This window comes from Pollachius pollachius (genome assembly GCF_949987615.1).
Source record: "Pollachius pollachius genome assembly, chromosome: 13".
Lineage (NCBI taxonomy): Eukaryota > Metazoa > Chordata > Actinopteri > Gadiformes > Gadidae > Pollachius > Pollachius pollachius.
In genome coordinates, this window is record NC_136946.1 from 3,133,798 (window position 1) to 3,154,149 (window position 20,352).

Here is a 20,352-nt window from a genome sequence, read left to right on the forward strand (position 1 = left end):
TTGGCTGTTCCGTGTATACTGCCCCCTGTGGTTCATTGTGTATTTTTATGGAGAAGTTCTCAATATTCTTGTTAATGTCGTTATTACTTATAATAATACTTAACTACCCTCTTATATACACTCTTGCATACTGTACACACAGGTAAACTTCTTGCTCATCTGAATAGACTGTTGTTTCCAATAAAGAAAAGAAAGTTTGGGGAACATTTTCAGACTAAAAATATACATTTATTTTTCTTTGCGTGATTTTCTTCTAATAAAAGATTAACTCCGTTTCAGTAAGTGGATATTAAGACCCGTCCACGCGGAGCCGAAACGGGCGAAAACGATCCGGTTTCGTTTATGCGGTTCAGGAATATCTCCGTAAAGACGGAGTCATTGTGAAACCGCATCGAGCTGTAGAAACGCTGTAAATAGTTAATATTTAAGGCGCCTGTTCTCCACAGAAAAAAGTGGCAACCTCAAAGATTCTGCCTTTTAATTTGAGAAGAAATACTTTTTAATGTAGGCTACAGTTAGTAATCAAATGTATCAAGGGGCTTTATTTAAAGCTACAAAAAGAATACAAATGAAATAATAAATAAAATATTCAAGCAACTCTGACGTTGCCCAGGTGGTGGGGGGGCTAATGACGTCATCGTTTGCGTTTCAGGCGTCCACACGAAACCGCATAGGTCTGGATAGATTTGAAACCACCTCCGAGGCTGGTTTCAGAAATGTGCGGTTTCGGGCACCGGATTCGCCGGCTCCGTCTGGACGGTCGGCCGAAACGCACAAGACGGATTCGTGTGGATGCCTAAAACGCAAACGTTTTAGGGCGCCGCGGCCCACGGGTGCTGCCACGGTGGCCGCCGCTCCGTCCAGAGGCGTCCTCAGGCAAACCTCCCCCCCCACCAGCTGGGGGACGTCAGAGTTGCGTTGAAATTTTTTTTATTTATTAATTTATTTGTATTCTTTTTGTAGCTTTAAATAGAGCCCCTTGATACATATAATTACTAACTGTACATTAAAAAGTATTTTTGCTCAATTTAAAAGGTTTAATCTTTGTGGTTGAGGCTTGATGCGCTCCACTTTTTTCTGTGGAGAACCGGCGCCTTGAATATTTACTATTTACAGCGTTTCTACAGCTCGATGCGGTTTCGCAATGACTCCGTCTTTACGGAGATATTCCTGAACCTAAACATAAAACGAAACCGGATTGTTTTCGCCCGTTTCGGCTCCGTGTGGACGGGGCCTCATATTGCATTAAGGGACATGCTGATCGATGAGTCGACAATCATGCAGAATATAAACAACCATGAACAGGCAGTGGTCCATGAGCGCTATATTATAAAAACAAGTATTATTTATTTATTTGATTAGAAATAGACATAAAAGAATGACCTGTCGCAGTAAAATAAAATAAACCAAACAACGTAATACTAATGCAAATAATAATAATTATCTATTTATTAACTGCCCCTCAACCTGTGTTTAACGTTCTCATCCTCTATGTTGACGTTAATCCGACGTGAGTCATCCTCACCGTCGGGATCCTTCTGAAAATAATTCAAACAGCTGAAACTGGCGCGCCCAGGCCCAACGGGGCGATCTGATTGGGCGGGGCGGGGCCAGGGGGGCTGGGCCAGTGCCGGTCCGACCAATCCGAGCGGCGGCTGTGATGCGCCCAAGGAAACTGACGAGTTTCAAATTCAAACGGCTGCGGATCAGGAAGGAAAGACGTCCAACATCAGACCCGAGCCACGGTAAGGCCGATAAACAAACATTAAAATCACCGTAATCGATCCGCAAAGTCGGTCACTTGTGTTCCCACCGTCCGGTTCCGTATCCAGAACCTTCGAGTCCGGATACGACTCATGATCACATGAATAGGCACTCCATGGAAGGGACTCCGCAGAGAGCGCCCCTTATTCATGTGTCGCATCTGGACTAAAAGGTTCTGGATAGATACGACTAGATAAGATAGATAGATAAGACTTATGATCGCATGAATATGGCTCTCTATGGAGTCCCTCCATAGAGAGCCATATTCATGCGGTCATAAGTCTTACCTGGGTGCTTTTAAATGCTGCGGTACTCGGGTGGCTTCGGTTTCACCAAGATGAATCTTTGTAAGCATTAGCCTCTCTTTCTGTCCAGAAGTGTGTTAACTTGTAAAGTGAGCTGAAGTGATTTAACCCCAGCTGGGTTCCTCAGCGTCAGGACAATCCGATCAGACTCGTATGTCCATGAACTGGGCTCTCTGGAGGTCATGTATGAACTGGGCTATCCGTGAAGGGGTGGGCAGTAGAGGTGGTTCGGTCGCGAAGCAGTCTAGGTCATGTATTAACAGGACGCCGATCATACCGATGTGAGGGTAATTGTTCTCCACAATGTTTTTTTTTTTTTTTTTTACCAGGCAAGAAGAGTTATGAGCAGCAAAGAGGTGAGTTCCATCACAACATCAACACACCCATCCGCGCTGCTGGTTTCTGGTTCACATCATTTCAGTTAATTGCTTGTTTATATGCCTACCATATTTGTATCTCATTGAAAGGTTTTGTTACGCACTTATTCAAGATTTGCATGGTATTGTTAGCTGTTTGAATCCTTTCTTTCGATTGCTCAATATTTCCCTAAGATAGTGATGAAGAGAAACTTTGTTTTAGGACATTTCGGCCAGCGAAATATTTGATTTAATATTAGAGCATGATCATGGGAAAGTTACCAAGGATACATTCAGGGAGACAATGGGTGAACAAGATTCTTATAGGGAAACGTTTGCATTGTGGGTAGTGAATACACAGGTAACAAAGGTAAGTGGGAGTGACCATCGTGGAGAGTTTAGGATTGGCGATAGAGGCCAAGTTAAACTGCAATAGACTATGGGGGAAGTGGACATGTCGGCAAGACTGTTAAAGGAATCTACACAACATAGAAGTCAGTCGATTGGCCTGGCCTCAGTATCAGACTTAGTGGCTGCACTGGGAATCCAAATGTGAATGATCTTAGCCTCTCTCAGTTAGAGAGGGGAAGAAAGGTATCTTGTAAACAAGAGAATGTAAACAACAAACAAGGTTACTGTAATGTTTATAATTGTGTATTAAAGTTATGATTTAATATTTCTACGAAAGATGGGTTCTTAAATCTGGCCGTCAGCTTTTCCCTCGAAGCGTCAATTCATTTCGAAAGGCAACTGTGTTTCATCCTCCATCACGATGTGAACCAGCCGTCGTACTTTCATCACGTCAACACTCGACCCAATGCAGCCGCCTAAGTGTGTGTCTGTGTGTGTGGTGTTTGCAGAACGCTTTGTCTCGTCTGCCTGTGATGTCAGCAAAGCGAGTGCTCCAGGCCAGCAGCAACAACAGCAGCAGCAGCGGCGGCAGCATGGAGAGCACAGGCCAACCAGCCCAGGTACGCCCTGACGCTAATCAACCAATCCTACTGTGGCAACGGCATGACCCCAGCCTCTGATTGGCCATGTGGCTAGGTTGAGACAACACAACTAGCTGGTTAGGTTGAGACAGCACAACTAGCTGGTTAGGTTGAGACAACTAGCTGGTTAGGTTGAGACACCACAACTAGCTGGTTAGGTTGAGAAAACACAACTAGCTGGTTAGGTTGAGACAGCACAACTAGCTGGTTAGGTTGAGACAGCACAACTAGCTGGTTAGGTTGAGACAGCACAACTAGCTGGTTAGGTTGAGACAGCACAACTAGCTGGTTAGGTTGAGACAGCACAACTAGCTGGTTAAGTTGAGACAGCACAACTAGCTGGTTAGGTTGAGACAACTAGCTGGTTAGGTTGAGACAACTAGCTGGTTAGGTTGAGACAACTAGCTGGTTAGGTTGAGACAACTAGCTGGTTAGGTTGATACAACACAACTAGCTGGTTAGGTTGAGACAGCATAACTAGCTGGTCAGGTTGAGACACCACAACTAGCTGGTTAGGTTGAGACAACACAACTAGCTGGTTAGGTTGAGACAACACAACTAGCTGGTTAGGTTGAGACAACACAACTAGCTGGTTAGGTTGAGACAACACAACTAGCTGGTTAGGTTGAGACAGCACAACTAGCTGGTTAGGTTGAGACAGCACAACTAGCTGGTTAGGTTGAGACAGCACAACTAGCTGGTTAGGTTGAGACAGCACAACTAGCTGGTTAGGTTGAGACAACACAACTAGCTGGTTAGGTTGAGGCAACACAACTAGCTGGTTAGATGGACGGACAGACACAGACTGCTACCTATCCAGACGGAGATAGACAGACAGTCGGCTACCTGTCCAGGTGGAGACAAACATACAGACAGTGTGTCCAGGTGGAGACAGACAGACAGACAGTGTGTCCAGGTGGAGACAGACAGACAGACAGGCGGCAACCTGTCCAGGTGGAGACAGACAGACAGGCGGCTACCTGTCCAGGTGGAGACAGACAGACAGACAGGCGGCTACATGTCCAGGTGGAGACAGACAGACAGGCGGCTACCTGTCCAGGTGGAGACAGACAGACAGGCGGCTACCTGTCCAGGTGGAGACAGACAGACAGGCGGCTACCTGTCCAGGTGGAGACAGACAGACAGGCAGGCGGCTACCTGTCCAGGTGGAGACGGACAGACAGGCAGGCGGCTACCTGTCCAGGTGGAGACGGACAGACAGGCAGGCAGGCGGCTACCTGTCCAGGTGTGTGCATCAGTCTGATGGGGGCGTGTCCTGTCTCTGCAGAAGAAGCAGCGCCGGGAGGCGGAGCCGGCGAGGCCCAAGGCGGCCCTCAGCACCGCCCCCGCCCGGCGCCCGCCCGCCGCCAGCGTCCCGCGGGCGCCGCGGCCCACGGGTGCTGCCACGGTGGCCGCCGCTCCGTCCAGAGGCGTCCTCAGGCAGAACGTGGCGTCGGTGGCGCCGAGGGGCGGGGCCAGGCCGCCGCCGGCGTCCTCCAACAAAGCAGGTGGGTGGACGTTAGCTCTGGGGGGGGTCCGGTCCGTAGTGGACTGTTGGCCCGGGTCTTAGTGGAGGGTGAACGTGATGCTGGGATATAGACGCACCAATCACAGACACCCGACGTGTAAGAGGGCGCTGTTGTTGACATTGTTAGAAAAGAAAATGTAGACTATTTTCATCCACCCAACTTTAACGGTATTGGTTAGTCGACGTTACCCCCCCCCCCCACACACACACACACACACACACACACAATCCAGAACAACCCTGATTGGTCCATCTCAAAGCGTTGCTGGATGCCCTCGAGGTAATGAATCCCGGTCATTCAGAGGTAGGCGTGTGGTAACCACGGCGTCGGTGGATGTCTGTCTGCTCCCTAGCGGCGGGCGGGCCGGCGGCCGGGCGGCGGCCGGGCTGGGACATGCGGGGCAAGGTGAGCGACATGCAGGCCAAGCTGCAGACGTACCAGAGCCGCGACCGGACGGCGCAGGAGGAGACCCGGGAGCTCCGGGGCGCCGTGGCCTCCGCCCAGCAGAGGGAGGCGCAGATGGGGAAGGAGCTGGAGAGCCAGAGGAGCCAGATCGGCGCGTACCGGGATCAGCTGCGGGAGCTGGCGGCGGTCCGCGAGGAGCTGGAGCGGGAGGCGGCGGAGCGCCACGGCCTGCAGAGGGAGCTGGGCAGCCTGCAGGAGACGCACAAGGTGGTGACGACGCTCCGCGACAGCCAGGAGCTGGAGCTGCAGGCCGTGAAGATGAAGCTGCTCCTGCAGGAGGCCGGCCTGGAGCGGCTCCAGGCCAGCCTCCTGCAGCGGGAGCAGGAGGTCCGCCTCCTGCAGGAGGCGGTGGGCCAGCAGAAGGACGCGCTGCACGCCGGCGAGATGGAGCGGCGGCAGCTGCACAACACGCTGCAGGAGCTGAAGGGGAACATCAGGGTGTTCTGCAGGGTGCGCCCCCTGGTGGGCGGAGGCCCCAGCCCCCACATCCTGCTGCCCCCCGAAGACAACAAGGCCCTGGTCCTAGCCAGGTCCGAGGAGGTGAGCGACGCGTCCCCTGATGCCACCCGCGGAGGCAGGCCGTAACCCGGACTTAATCCACACCGTGTGTTCTGCGGGTGCATCATGGGGGGCGGGGCCACCGTGTCGGCCACCGGAACGCTCCACTCCACAGTAGAGGTAGGAAGAGTGACCCCTGACCCCTGCCCCTCTGTGTCTCCTCAGTCTCACGTGGGCCGGACAGGGGACACGCAGAAGACCTACAACTTCAGCTTCGACCGCGTGTTCGGCCCCAGTGCCAGCCAGCAGGAGGTATGCACTCGTCCACGCGGCGGCCGGCTTTGTTTCCCCTGCCATGTGGCTCATCTGCGGACGACGACGCCACAAAGGCCTTTGTGGCGTCGTCGTCCGCAGATGAGCCACATGGCAGTTCTTCACCTCCACCTGCTGTGAACTGTCGGCGCTAAGCCTTCAGGTTATCTCCGCTCTAAAGGTTTTGGGCTCTAAGCCTTCCAAGGCCTTTCACCGCCACAAAACGTTATTGCCAATCAAGCTCTTGGATGAACTGATTTACTCCTGGTGGTCCCTCTCCTGCTGTACTCCCTCCCCCGGCGACGCCTCCTCATCCTCCTCAATCTCCTCCTCCTCCTCCTCTGGACGCCTCTTCCTCCTCATCCTTCTCAATCTCCTCCTCTCCCTCTGGATTCCTCTCCTTAATCTCCTCCTCCTCCTCCTTAATCACCCCCCTCCCTCTGGACTCCTCCTCCTCTCCCTCTGGACTCCTCCTCCTCTCCCTCTGGACTCCTCCTTCTCTCCCTCTGTACTCCTCCTTCTCTCCCTCTGTACTCCCTCTCTCCTTCTGGACTCCTCCTCCTTCTCTCCCTCTGTACTCCTCCTCCTCTCCCTCTGGACTCCTCCTCCTCTCCCTCTGGACTCCTCCTTCTCTCCCTCTGTACTCCTCCTCCTCTCCCTCTGGACTCCTCCTCCTCTCCCTCTGGACTCCTCCTCCTCTCCCTCTGGACTCCTCCTTCTCTCCCTCTGGACTCCTCCTTCTCTCCCTCTGGACTCCTCCTTCTCTCCCTCTGGACTCCTCCTTCTCTCCCTCTGTACTCCTCCTCCTCTCCCTCTGGACTCCTCCTCCTCTCCCTCTGGACTCCTCCTTCTCTCCCTCCTCCTCCTCCTCCCCTCCCTCTGGACCCCTCCTCCTCCTCTCCTTAATCACCCCTCTGTCCTCCTCCTCCCTCCCCCCTCCTCCGGCAGGTGTTTGAGGAGATCTCCCTGCTGGTGCAGTCCGCGCTGGACGGCTACAACGTGTGCTGCTTCGCCTACGGCCAGACGGGCAGCGGCAAGACCTTCACCATGGAGGGGGGGGACTCCCACCTGGCGGCGGGCGTCATCCCCCGCGCCGTGCAGCAGGTGTTCCTGGCCGCGCACAAGCTCGGCGCCCAGGGCTGGGAGTTCTCGTTCACGGCCAGCTTCGTGGAGGTCTACAACGAGAGCCTGCGGGACCTGCTCTACGCCGGCAAGGCCAGCAAGCGGCCCGAGCACGAGATCCGCAAGTCGGCCGCCAACGAGATCAGCGTCACCAACCTGACCTACCAGAAGGTCGCCACCGAGGACCAGGTACACACGCTGACGCGCGCCGCCGCCGCCTTGGCTAGCCTGCACCGCCACGGCTGTCACTGCTACGCAGCACTATGTTAACGCTATATAGCATGAGGTTAATGTTACACACGGCACTGCTAACACTGCACAGCACTATGTTAACGCTATATAGCATGAGGTTAATGTTACACACGGCACTGTGCTAACGCTGCACAGCACTGTGCTAATGCTACACAGCACTATGCTAATGCTACACGGCACTATGCTAATGCTACACGGCACTGTGCTAACGCTGCACAGCACTATGCTAATGATACACAGCACTATGCTTATGCTACACGGCACTGTGCTAACGCTACACAGCATTGTGCTCACGCTTCACAGCGCTGTGCTAACGCCACACAGCACTGTGCTAACGCTACACAGCACTATGCTAATGATACACGGCACTGTGCTAACGCCACATTGTACTGCGCCAACGTTCCGCGCGTGCGTCATGCTGCTGTCGCTCGTCGCCCCCTAGGTGCAGAACCTCATCGCCGTAGCCAATCAGAACCGCTCCACGGCGCAGACCAGCCTGAACGACCGCTCCTCGCGCTCCCACTCGGTGTTCCAGCTGGACATCCAGGGAGAGAACGCCGGCCGCGACGTCCGCTGCAAATGTGAGTGTGTGAGGGTGTTTTGGGGGGGGCCCTATGCTAACGCTAACGCTGCAGGGGAACCGGGTTCAGCAATACAGCGCCTGGCATGGGGGGTGAGAGGGTCGGGGTTCACGTTGAGGCGAAGCCCTCCTTGGGGTGGGGGGGGGGGGGCTTCCTCCCTCCGCGTTGAAGCCCACCGTCACCCGTGCACCGGCCTCCAGCCTTCCCTCCGTTTCGCCTTCCCTCGGTTCGCCGTGCGGCTCGGCCGGCCACCGGAAGGTCGGCGGTTCGACTCCCCCGGCTCCTCCCAAGGCGTGTGCCGAGGTGCCCCTGAGCGGGGCGACGCCTCCCCCCCCCCCCCCGCCCGCTGCTCCCGACGAGCGGGCTGCCGCCCCTGGCGTGGCCGGCGTGCGAACGTGTGCACGAACCGGGTTGAGCGTCAGGCCGTCTTGTGGAGCGCTTTTTTTTTTTTTTTGTCCCGGTCGTCGGGGACACGGCCTGGCCTGGGCCCTGACCCCCTCTAACGGAGCTCTCTCTCCCCGCAGCCACTCTGTGCCTGGTGGACCTGGCGGGCAGCGAGCGTGTGCTAAAAAGCCAGGCCCAGGGCGAGCGCTTCAAGGAGATGACGGCCATCAATGGCTCCCTCTCAAACCTGGGCCTCGTCATCACCGCCCTGGCCAACAAGGTCAGGACACCAGCCGTTACCCCTGGCCCCCGTCTCGGTTCTAAGCGCCCCCCCCCCCAGACATCACAACGGAAGTTGTGATCTCACAAACGGCGGAGTCTCTCAGGCAAAACATCTGAGTGTGTGTGTGTGTGTGTGTGTGTGTGTGTTACAGGAGAGCCACATCCCATACAGGAACTCGAAGCTCACCTACCTGCTGCAGAGCTGCCTGGGAGGGAACAGCAAGACGTGAGTGTCCGTCTGTCTGTCTTGTTCTGCCTTGTCTTGTCTAAAGCATACGGGGAAGAGGTGGACAATGTGTTTCCGTAGTGTGCCCTAAACGGCCCATGGATCGTTTTAGATCAGCGCGGTTTAGAGAGTCCAAAAGGAAATGGTTTGTCACCGTTGCTCTCTGCCCAAGAGGAAATAATGATAGAAATTAAGTATATGATTGAAATATGCACAAATGCATTCAAAATCTACATATATTTGTATCCATAAACAATAGGGGTGGGAAAAATAATCGATTCTTCGATGCACAGCGATTCTCTCTAGAACGATTCCGTCTCGATTCAGATAAGTTCATAATCAGATTTCTTTCTCTGAAAACAATGACGTTAAAGTCAGCTCTCGTTGACGGACATCTTTACGCACAGCGTTTGGTTTGTTTACAGCCTGTGCGCAACGTGATTCCCGGCAAAACGTTAGCGTTTGGTTATGGCAGATCCAGAGTGGCACTGGGCAGATCCAATAGTTTTAAACTTCAACAGACACCCGCCTTCAAGTGAGTTCACGTTAGTCAATTGAGTAGGTCCAGACTCTCTGTGCCAATGAAATGAAGTACGAGAGTCTGGTAGGACCAGGCTATGTGTATTGGCCAATCGGATTTGTCTTGATGCGATTGCGATTCAGCCTACGCATAGCATGCACGCAAACTCACAGCCAGACACAAGAACAACGAACAAGTTCTTATTCTTATAATTGACTAAGAGCAGCTCTTTCTTTAATGACATAGAAAAGAAAGATTAGTTATTTTTTACCTACTTCCATAGTGTGTTGTAATGCGAGCTGCATTGATCATTGCATTGTTCATAAAGTTATATTTGTGACAAAAGTGTTTTCTCTAATAAAATATTAGATAAGGTAAAAATCGGTTGATGTCTTTAATGATCATCACAAAAGTAGGAAGTGATTAGCAAACTCTGAGTTGCAAATTCAGATGTATATACATTATTTTGAAAATCACGATGCATTGAGATGCATCGATAAGTGTTTAAGAATCGAACCGTCGACCTCTGAATCGGAATGAAAACACGCAATGACCACAGCGAGAGTATTCTTGCCATTCTGGCATGAGAGCACCCCCCCCCCCCCCCTCAGAGGACTATTATGGGATGTGATTGAAACTCCTCCCCCTGTCCTCTCTGCAGCCTGATGTTTGTCAACATTGCGCCGGAGCCTGACAGCTTCGGCGAGTCTCTGAACTCCCTGCGCTTCGCCAGCAAGGTGGGACACCCTCCTCCTCCTCCTCCTCCTCCTCCTCCTCCTCATCCTACTCCAACGCCTCCTCTCTCCTCCTCCTCCTCCTCCTCTCTCCTCCTCATCTTACTCTCACTCCTCATCCAATCCAACACCTCCTGTCTCCTCCTCCTCCTCTCTCCTCCTCCTGTAACTCCTCCTCATCCTACTCCAACGCCTCCTCTCTCCTGCTCCTCTTCTCTCCTCCTCATCTTACTCACTCCTCTCCTCACCCTACTCCAACGCCTCCTCTCTCCTCCTCCTCCTCTCTCCTCCTCATCTTACTCTCACTCCTCATCCAATCCAACGCCTCCTGTCTCCTCCTCCTCCTCTCTCCTCCTCCTGTAACTCCTCCTCATCCTACTCCAACGCCTCCTCTCTCCTCCTCCTCTTCTCTCCTCCTCATCTTACTCACTCCTCTCTCCTCACCCTACTCCAACGCCTCCTCTCTCCTCCTCATCCAACTCCTACTCCCTCCTCATCTAACTCCAACGCCTCCTAACTCCCCTGTTCTCGCTCCTTATCTTACTCTAACTCCTCCTCATCTAACTCTTCCTCCCTCCTCCTCCTCATCTTACCCTACCTCTCCTCCTCCTCTTACACTAACTCCTGTTCTCTCTCCTTGCAGGTGAACGACTGTTTTGTTGGAACAGCATCCGCCAACAAGAAATGAGGGGTTCTTTTTACAACCAGTACCCGTTTTTTTATTTTGAAAAACCTTTTTGTTGAATATTTTAAAATGGGATTTTTCTAATAAATATTATTTTAGTAGCGCTGTGTTTTTGCATTGTGCTTACGCTGTATTAAACCCTGTTTTAGCGATGTAACGCAGTAGTGAGCATAGCACAATATGAAGAATCTGTACCCAATGCCTGATCGTTTTTTTTTATCCATCTCACTATAATAACTTTATAACGTGTATTTCTGGTTGAGACCAAAGCAAAGGACTAGCTTGTAAATATAACAGTTTGAGTTGGTGGTGTCCAACGTCCTTCGGTCTAAATGTCTGTGATGGTCTTTGATTAAACAGAATCAAGTCACTGACACGTGGTGTCACTCTGCGTCATTTTACACATTTATATCGGCCAGTGTTTACGTTGCTTCCTTCTTCTTTTGGCAAACAATAATGCAAATAAGTTTTTCTGTCTTATATATTTTCCGCAGGGCAGGGTTTTCAGTCTTGTCATTAGAACTGTTAGTCTTAATATGCTACCCAACAACTGCTTCCTTTAAGTTAAACTGTGTTCTTGACAACTCACTCCTTCTGGTCATGCCCATGTAGGAGAGGGCATTATAACGGCGCCTCGCCATCAGTCGTTGCTATGGTTTCCAGGATCCAGACCCAGATGGATGTTATTGTTTTACTCTCTTTTTTTTGTCGGCCGAAGTCTGGCTCTGCTGTGTTTTATATCTGTCGGGAATAACCAAGAAAGACGAAGTTCTCCTTAGGTCTTAGGGCGCACTCACACTGGGCCATCTGTACCGTGCCCAAGTCCGTTTCACAACTGTACCGTGCGATTCGGTCAGAACGAATCCCGAAGGTGAACGACGAGAACTGATTGCCAAAACAAGAACTGATTCTTTTTTCTATTTTTTATTCTGATAAGGCGCCACCAAACAAGTTAACGATCGCTGTAGGCTTCAATATCATGCAAGCACTTTTATGTTTTCTTTTTACTTTGTTCTACATCCCAATTTCATGCTTTAATGAAGTATTGTTTTTACCTACCATTACGATTCGTTTTGTCTAGTTGCTCACGTGCTTCACTGCTTATTAGCGCTACTTGGAAGACGCCATTTAATTCGTACTGCACCCCATTATTTATTAAGGATATTTATGAGAAAAAAAAAGGCAAGTATGTGCTTTATATATATGCTTAATATTTACACTTAACCTGGGTAATTTCGCCAGAACATTAGAAAGTAGGCTACATGCATTTGATTAACATTCATTCCATCATTTCCAATTCCCTGGCAAATGACGTAACAGACCATCTGATTTAACGAAAGAATCATGATAGTGAACGGAACTGAAAGAACAGATTCCTGGTGTGGGTACCAGATTGACTCGGCTGCCAGATTGACTCGGGGTCCTAGATGTGCAATAATGACGCATTTCCTGTAGACGCTGTCTTTTAAATGCGCATGCGCGTTTCATTCATTCCCATGTTATTCCCAAATATTGACGATCTCCTTTTGTTTTCTAATCTATGAATAATAATCGAATGTACAAAGATTGATCTGATAATATTTGTGGCTTTAGATTGATGGCTATCGTGAGCTAATAAACGTTAGAAGGAGGGGGGGGGGGGCTTTCATCAATATAGGATTAGTTTTGTAGGTGATAATTACTTTAACATATGTGAAAACAAAAATATATGTGTAACCAAGCGTTTTATTGTTGCCTATACTTGGGTAATATATGAAAGAAGAATCTGTTAACTCCATTCACTGAACGGGGCGATCCACTGTATTTCCAGCGCTCCTAACACAGTCAAAACAGCGACACAGCCACTTCCGGGGTTTTGTCCGTTGGATTGTGTCGATACTTCAAGTGTCGATACGCCATCTGTAAGCGCAGGACCCCGAGTCGATCTGGCAGCCGAGTCAATCTGGAACCCACACCGGAAAATAATCGTTTTGCCCATCCCAAGTACAGATGCTAATGAGCCGACACGCGCACACGCACGGCTACGCAACCTGACCTGTATGACGTGTAGTCCATGCGACCCTTCTTTCCCATTCAACAATAAACATGACAGCAAGCGGTTCACGAGTAAGTGCGATAGGGAAGTTGAGTTTTTGATCAAAAAAATCCCCTGTTCGTCACGGTGCGGGCTTTCTTGGTTCACTGGCGAAGGCGGGGCTGCGCACGGAGTCTAGACCTCTTTAGAATAATTTGCATACTCCCGAATTCTTTTTTTATACATGAAGACACCCGCATGCAAGAATAAGTTCACGTCTGAGCCGGGTTTGAGTTAGGTGGCAGCCAGTCGGAGCTCACATAGAGAGAGGTCTGGCTCCCATGAAAGCAGCAAACTCTAATATCTGTGGGGTCTCTGAAAATACAGCAGCATAATATTTTTATTACAAATAAAGCTATTTTCCCTTCCACATTCAGAGTAATATTGACGTTAAGTAGGCTAAGGGATAAGAACGCCGGTCATTATCGGGAAAAATAAGCCCCGACAGGGCGAACCGGACACCGACGCAAAGCAGAGGTGTCTTGCTTCGACCTGAAGCATTATCCCGCTTATTAAAGTTACTTGCCAAAACGAAAAAATAGCTTCACACGGTGTGTCTTTTTACAATATAGTTGTTACTGCAACAGACTTATGTGTTTGTGTGGAAAAATAAGGTGTGTCCCTCTGAGTTGCCGTAGGGGGGAAGTTCACGGGGTGTTACGTTGACCTATCTCCTTGACAGCTTAGTTCTAAGCTTCGTCAGTTTCTTACTGGCTTGCTGGTTTTTACAGGCGAGCTCCCTGCGCAGGTCCTCAAAGGTTCCTGGAATAGTCCTTGTATTTGTCCATATCAGCGCTGAGCCGGTCTTTCTTCCTGGACATACGTCTCTGGTTATCGGCATCGTTGTAGAAGCGGAAGGGGAGCAGGTAGGGAGCCAGAGTCATCCCGGGTCCTCTGTTAGCTTCTCAGCAGCTCTCTGGAGACCCTCAGAGGCCGACACGGACTGTACAGATGGACTCCCACCACCGTAGGCAGCAGCAGCAGTAGTCACATAGTCTCTCTGTATAGATTTTGAAAAAAATGTCCTTTGAAAACTTCACTTATGCATATTTTGGCCTTTGCAAATTGCATTATGTTAGCACTTTGAAGTGAGCTATAGACAAAATAATAGACAAGTTCCGGCACTGACTGATATGACCATATTAAATGTTGTGCTGACTTGTACACACGGAACCATTTGATTTTACTGTATAGATTTTGAGAAAGTGTCCTTTGAAAACCTCACATATGCATATTTTGGCCTTTGCAAATTGCATTATGTTAGCACTTTGAAGTGAGCTATAGACAAAAGAATCAACCCAGTCTCAAATACGTGACACTGTCACATCACGTCATTTAATCTATTCATTCTTGATCTGGGACACGGAATTTTAATTTTTTCGTGCCAAAAGCACAAATTTCAAACTCATTCTAAAAAGAAGCGATGAAGCAGCTACCTTTTTTTTTCCGTCGCGGTTTGCCTACAGAGCAGCGCACCTGCGTTAAATATATCCGTGAATTGTCACAATTTCTCAGGATCAAAAGGTGAAAGTAGAAAAGGGTGGGCGAAATCTGTCTTATTGTTAGAAATTTGTGCTTTTGGCACGAAAAAAACGAAATTACGTGTCCCAGATCACGAATGAATAGATTAAATGACGTGACAGTGTTACGTATTTCCTCGAGACTGGGTTGAAATAATAGATAAGTTCCGGGACTGACTGATATGACCATATTAACCGTTTTGCTGACTACTTGTACACACGGAACCATGTGATTTTAATGTATGATTTTGAGAAAATGTCCTTTGAAAAACGCACATATGCATATTTTGGCCTATGCATGTCCCACCGCAGTGCACATGAACGTCCGCTGTCGGAAACACGCGTCGTGAGCGTCATCACTGGCGAGCCGTCTCGTTATCACCAGGACCATGAACGTGCCTATAGACACAATTATACCACACAAACCTAGGTGAAGGCTATTATTTTGAAAATGTTGCGAGATACCACACAAAAGCTGTTTAGAGGAAAGGCGCACGAAGAATTTGTGTGACGGCTGGCTTAACCGCGGATGAACGAATGACGGCTGACTTGACGGCAGTTCTCCGTAGGGCCGCTCTGGCGTTTTCACATTGCGCCGCCACGTGTAAAGCCTCCTCCAGGTCCGTGGCACCCATCTCCTGATTTCACTTTCTCTCCAGTTAGAACTTCTCACGATTGTCTCTCCGGAGCAACACCTCTACCCCCCCCCCCCGGAACCGCGGAGCCGTCGCATTTACAGAATGAAACCCAATAAACGGCCAATGTGTGCAGGGTCCGGGAGGGCGAATTGGGGTTCTAGCTCAAGCAGGCAATTTACCTCGGGGAGTATAAACACGCGGACCGTGCCGCGAAAAAGGCGTGCATAAAACGGCATATTTTGCTGTTTAAAAACGCTCAGTGTGAGAGGGCTGTATCTGAGTAGAACGGCTCCAAATAAGCAACAAAGGCAGTAAAGTGTCAATTGTGTTCTCTGTGTTGTTCTACAAAGCAGCAGACGCTTGGTGACGACGTATACGACATGATGACTTATATACAAGAGGCAACCGTACTCGTGGTGCCTTCAAAACAGTCAGTTTCCGGGAATTTCGGAGGTTGGGACCTTAAGATCGGAGGAAATCGCCTTGAACACTCTGTTAAGTCTGAGATTACCCTCGGAACTTCGTGCGGAAGTAGAGCAACCCGAGCCTTGACGTCACAACAATGGCTGCCCATTTCATTGATAGACTAAAGTGAACTTGCAGCAAGCACTAAGAGGCAAACTTAACACCCATTCTAACATTTGCATTATGATACATTATAGCTTACAATTATAAACATCAACTGATAAATTCTCCCTCATGTTCAACCATCGCAAGCAGTCCTAATAACTGATTCATCTGATTCAGCAAAGAAGCTCAAAGAGGTCCCCGCGGGCATCCATACTTGTTGTTGTTATGAAGTCTAGTCTCACAAACGAGCTGTTTTTCCTGTTTTATGTCATAGCCTACGAACGTCTCCTGAACACCCTTATTTCGGAAGAAGGGAAGGTTCACGTTAAGACACGTAAGAGCTTCCGAACCCCTGAGCTGTCTCCCGCTCTGACTGTCCCTCTGTAAGTCTGTCTGACAGTTTCTCCATATGTCTGTCTGTCTTCTATATGTCTCTGTCTGACTGTCTCTATGTGTATGTCTGTCCATAGATCTATAAGTCTGTGTCTGTCTCTCCATCTGTCTCTATATCTATCTGTCTCTGTGCCTGTCTCGGGTATTTGGCTCATTTCGAATCGCCCCTGCCTGCTTCACAATGGCTGGCTATGGGCATTCACAAACCTGTCCTTAAAGGGATACTTCACCGGTGGAGGTAGGAAGGTTATATGAAGCAAATAATTATATTATAAATGTGCAAAAAAATTGAAATTGGTTAATCCTAGCCTGAGAAAAGGCAGAAAGTGTCTCTCTGGCTCAAAAGTAAGAAATCCTCCAACTCCCACAGTGCATTGCGCTCGCTGCACCGCCCGCCTGTTTCCGTTTGGAGGGGGAAGGACCCGTGGTCCTAGCCCGAGTGGTGGGGCGAGAAAACTGTGTAAACATATCCCCGTGATACGTTGACTAGTTTAGACTTCTGCCCTCGTTTTTTCAAACGCATCATTTGTATATTACTGTACAGCATAAAAACATTTGCTAATTACAGTAGCTCAGCATATCAAGTATTTGTAGTCAACCTTTTCTCCCCAGTTGAAATAAGTGTCTCTTATACAGTAGGCCTACTTTAGTATAACAGCACTTGGGTTAGTAAACAAATCACAACAACCAACATGAATTTGAAGTTTTATTCATGAAAAAATGTGAACTATTTACAAAAATAAAACGCGTTTGCTAGAGTCCAAATAGTCACAACTCATCTTGAGCATCTACTGTCTCCTGGTAGCCACGGTACTGCCCATCTTGTGCTGGGTAATTAGCTCTGATGGGCTGGACAACACAGGAAGCCGATACCGTCTAAGAAAGAAAGAATAACATTAGCAAAGCAAAATAAAAATTATGACTTGAGTAGCCTATACAGCAGGGGTCGGCAACCCTAGGCACACGTGCCACCATTGGCATGGGGCAGCATAATCATTGGCACACTTAAAAGTTATTTTTAATTTTTCTTTTATTTAAAAAAAATCACAGCACAATGCGGCAGCATAATCATTACTACCGATTTTTTTTGCACTTTATTCTGTTTCGGGCATTTCCTCCCAGTGCAAATATTTACATTTTTACATTTACATTTAGGGCATTTAGCAGACGCTTTTATCCAAAGCGACTTACAATAAGTGCATTTGTTACAATAAGTACATTTGTCATAAGAAGTGAAACAATATATCGCTGTCGGTACAGTAAAGACGTTCATAGAACCAAGTGCAAGTATTACAATCGCTAGGCTAACCCATTCCCCGTGTAAAGCAACGATTGCAGCTACTGTAGATGCTACACAATTAAGTACCTTGAATAAGTGCAATGTACAAGTGCCACGACGTACAACAATCAATGGTGGCTGTGCATTGGTTTCTATGCAGAGTCGAGGTGAACTCTGAACAGGTGAGTTTTGAGTCTTTTGCGGAAGCTGGTGAGAGACTCTGCGATGGTGGCATCGGTAGGGAGCTCGTTCCACCACTGAGGTCCCAAAACAGAAAAGTTGTGACTTCGCTGATCGACCTTTGCTTGCTCTTAGCGAAATTAAATATGTTTAAATTAGTTACAGAAACCAGTGAAATGGGATCAATTAATAGTTTTTAAACCTATGTTGTGAGTAATAGAGAAGGAAATATTTAAAATATTGTTCCAAGTGGCCTTTATGCATCGCCTTCACATGGTTTTGCAAAGCTGTACGTGTCTTAAAGATATTGATGTGGATGGTTCCAACATTCTCATATATTCTTGTTTTTTACATTTCTCACAGTGCAAATGTTTTTGAATGAGTTTCTGAAAATGGTGTTTTTATGTTATGTAATTATAATTTGCAAGCCCATGTTGCAAATATAACAACCAAAATTGTGTTGTGTTTTTTGTGGCATTGTGGAAATGTTTTTGGTCGCTGTGTCATAATTCAGCTTAATTTTTAATATATTGTTGCTTAAGGCACACTCATTAACGAGAAAATGTAAAACTGGCACTGCAAGTTGAAAAGGTTGCTGACCCCTGACAGCATTACACAGACTTCAAGCTAACGTAACGTAGCCTATGCTCTGCCAATAAGATCAGCTACTTTGGGATAACTACATTGTCACGTTCCCCGGGACTCAAAACTATTGTAGCCAATGAGTAAAAAAACAAACACTTATTCTATGTTCAGTCGCTGTTTCTCCCGGCGGGCTTGGGCTGGTGTGTCCAGTTCACTTTCTGGGTCCGGAAGTATGTATGCAATACCCAACTGTTCAGATGAGGCGTAAAGCCTGGGTGAGAGGTTACACACATGGCCCCGTCCTCGCCAGATTCAGCAATTTATTCTAGAAGAAACTGGCATCGCTGAAATTCGCTGCAGCACAGGGACTCTGTTAGTGTCTAGAGGCGAACAGAGCAAACCGGCGCGCTCCGGCTCATCGTCCTCGGCAACAGGCAAGGCTTGTTCAGCTGCAGCAACCTCCGCCTCCATTAGTGTCAATTCTTCCTGACTGTATCCTAGCTCGTACTAATAGCCCTGAATGTCCAAATCCAAAATCCACTTCGGCTGTTTCACATTGCAAATCTGTTCTCGCGGTGAAGAAACTTGGCGGACATTGTGTTTACATCTCGTACGCGAGCTCCCGCCCCCCCTCATTCCTTATTGGTGGGCTCACAAATTTACGGAACCAGTGGTTTGTAGTCCTCGGCCCTTCTAGCAGGCAAGCAAAGTTCTCCCGAGATGACGTCAAACACGTCATTTGACGTCATCTCGGGAGAAAATTAGATCAGGAAAGCTGGGCCATGGGAAGACTGGGTTAGACTGGGGGAAAAAAAAAAATTATATTACAATAGCGATTTCATAATGATAGAACGCCGGTTCTGAATGGGTGAAGTATCCCTTTAAAACAACCCTAAACGTTTGTTTTCAGAATTGTGCAACTCACCGAATGGTTAGTGGTGTTTGTTGATGTTCCAAATCAAGTGTCGTGGCGAAATACAGTTTCTGTCGTGTTTTATTTGGCATTTTGTAAATCCATTGATTTCGGTTGGAAGACTCATTGCTCCTTGACCGGAAATGGAAAGGGGGGCTGGTTGTTAAGGCCGCTAAGCCTTCAGGTTATCTCCGCTCTAAAGGTTTTGGGCTCTAAGCCTTCCAAGGCCTTTCACCGCCACAAAACGTTATTGCCAATCAAGCTCTTGGATGAACTGATTTACTCCTGGTGGTCCCTCTCCTGCTGTACTCCCTCCCCCGGCGACGCCTCCTCATCCTCCTCGATCTCCTCCTCCTCTCCTTAATCTCCTCCTCATCCTCCCTCTGTACTCCTCCTCCTCCTCTCCTCTCCTCTCCCTCTGTACTCCTCCTCCTCCTCCCCTCCCTCTGGACTCCTCCTCCTCTCCCTCTGGACTCCTCCTTCTCTCCCTCCTCCTCCTCCTCCCCTCCCTCTGGACCCCTCCTCCTCCTCTCCTTAATCACCCCTCTGTCCTCCTCCTCCCTCCCCCCTCCTCCGGCAGGTGTTTGAGGAGATCTCCCTGCTGGTGCAGTCCGCGCTGGACGGCTACAACGTGTGCTGCTTCGCCTACGGCCAGACGGGCAGCGGCAAGACCTTCACCATGGAGGGGGGGGACTCCCACCTCGGTGTGCCTTTTACAGTTTATTTGTTACCAGCATTCGTAGTGTTGATCAGCCTAGAAATAGTCCGCCAAAGACGTTGACGTCGCTTAGCAACCGAGGACGCTTGCGGAGTGATAGACAGAAAAAAAAAAAGCTGCCCGCGCGCACGTGTGGTTTGTTTACAAATAAAAGTGAAAGAAAATGTCGGTGTGTGGGAGTATTTCACTGTCTCGGAGAAAGACCAGCGATACGCATCGATGCATCCCTAATTATTATTTGTATTATTATATTTATATTGTGACATTATACTACTGACTTTGTTTTACCAAAAAAGTTAAATACAAGAACCCCCCCCCCCTCAGGACTCCATGTCCCCCCCGTCCCACTCAGGACCAATAGTCCAAAGGTCTGTGTCAACCACTAAATTTCATCCTAGACAAACAAGAAACGGGGCTCAATGCTTTTTATTTTTATTTTTTTTTTTACAATCTACCGTAGTAGGCTCTAGGTTTA

The 20,352-nt window shown here is 48.9% G+C and overlaps 1 protein-coding gene and 1 long non-coding RNA gene across 2 annotated transcripts; both read left to right on the forward strand.

Moving 5' to 3' along the window:
- Positions 1–1,707: 1,707 nt before the first annotated feature.
- Positions 1,708–11,392, forward strand: kifc1 (kinesin family member C1). Its single transcript, XM_079749650.1, has 12 exons — positions 1,708–1,745; positions 2,399–2,425; positions 3,286–3,396; positions 4,706–4,925; positions 5,299–5,951; positions 6,135–6,221; positions 7,170–7,532; positions 8,038–8,176; positions 8,701–8,840; positions 8,995–9,068; positions 10,250–10,325; positions 10,966–11,392. The coding sequence occupies exons 2-12, from the start codon at positions 2,411–2,413 to the stop codon at positions 11,008–11,010; spliced, it is 1,923 nt and encodes a 640-aa protein (XP_079605776.1). The 5' UTR covers positions 1,708–1,745; positions 2,399–2,410; the 3' UTR covers positions 11,011–11,392.
- Positions 11,393–13,811: 2,419 nt separating this feature from the next.
- Positions 13,812–20,178, forward strand: LOC307084747. The gene is made up of 3 exons (XR_013812330.1): positions 13,812–13,947; positions 16,084–16,143; positions 19,740–20,178. It is a non-coding gene; the product is annotated as an uncharacterized lncRNA (long non-coding RNA).
- Positions 20,179–20,352: the final 174 nt, after the last annotated feature.

What these genes read in the sequence shown, in the direction of transcription:
- kifc1 (XM_079749650.1), top strand. An exon ending in GGCGTCCTCCAACAAAGCAG is followed by an intron (nt 4,926 to 5,298) that starts GTGGGTGGACGT and finishes TCTGCTCCCTAG; the next exon opens with CGGCGGGCGGGCCGGCGGCC. An exon ending in CCAGTGCCAGCCAGCAGGAG is followed by an intron (nt 6,222 to 7,169) that starts GTATGCACTCGT and finishes CTCCTCCGGCAG; the next exon opens with GTGTTTGAGGAGATCTCCCT.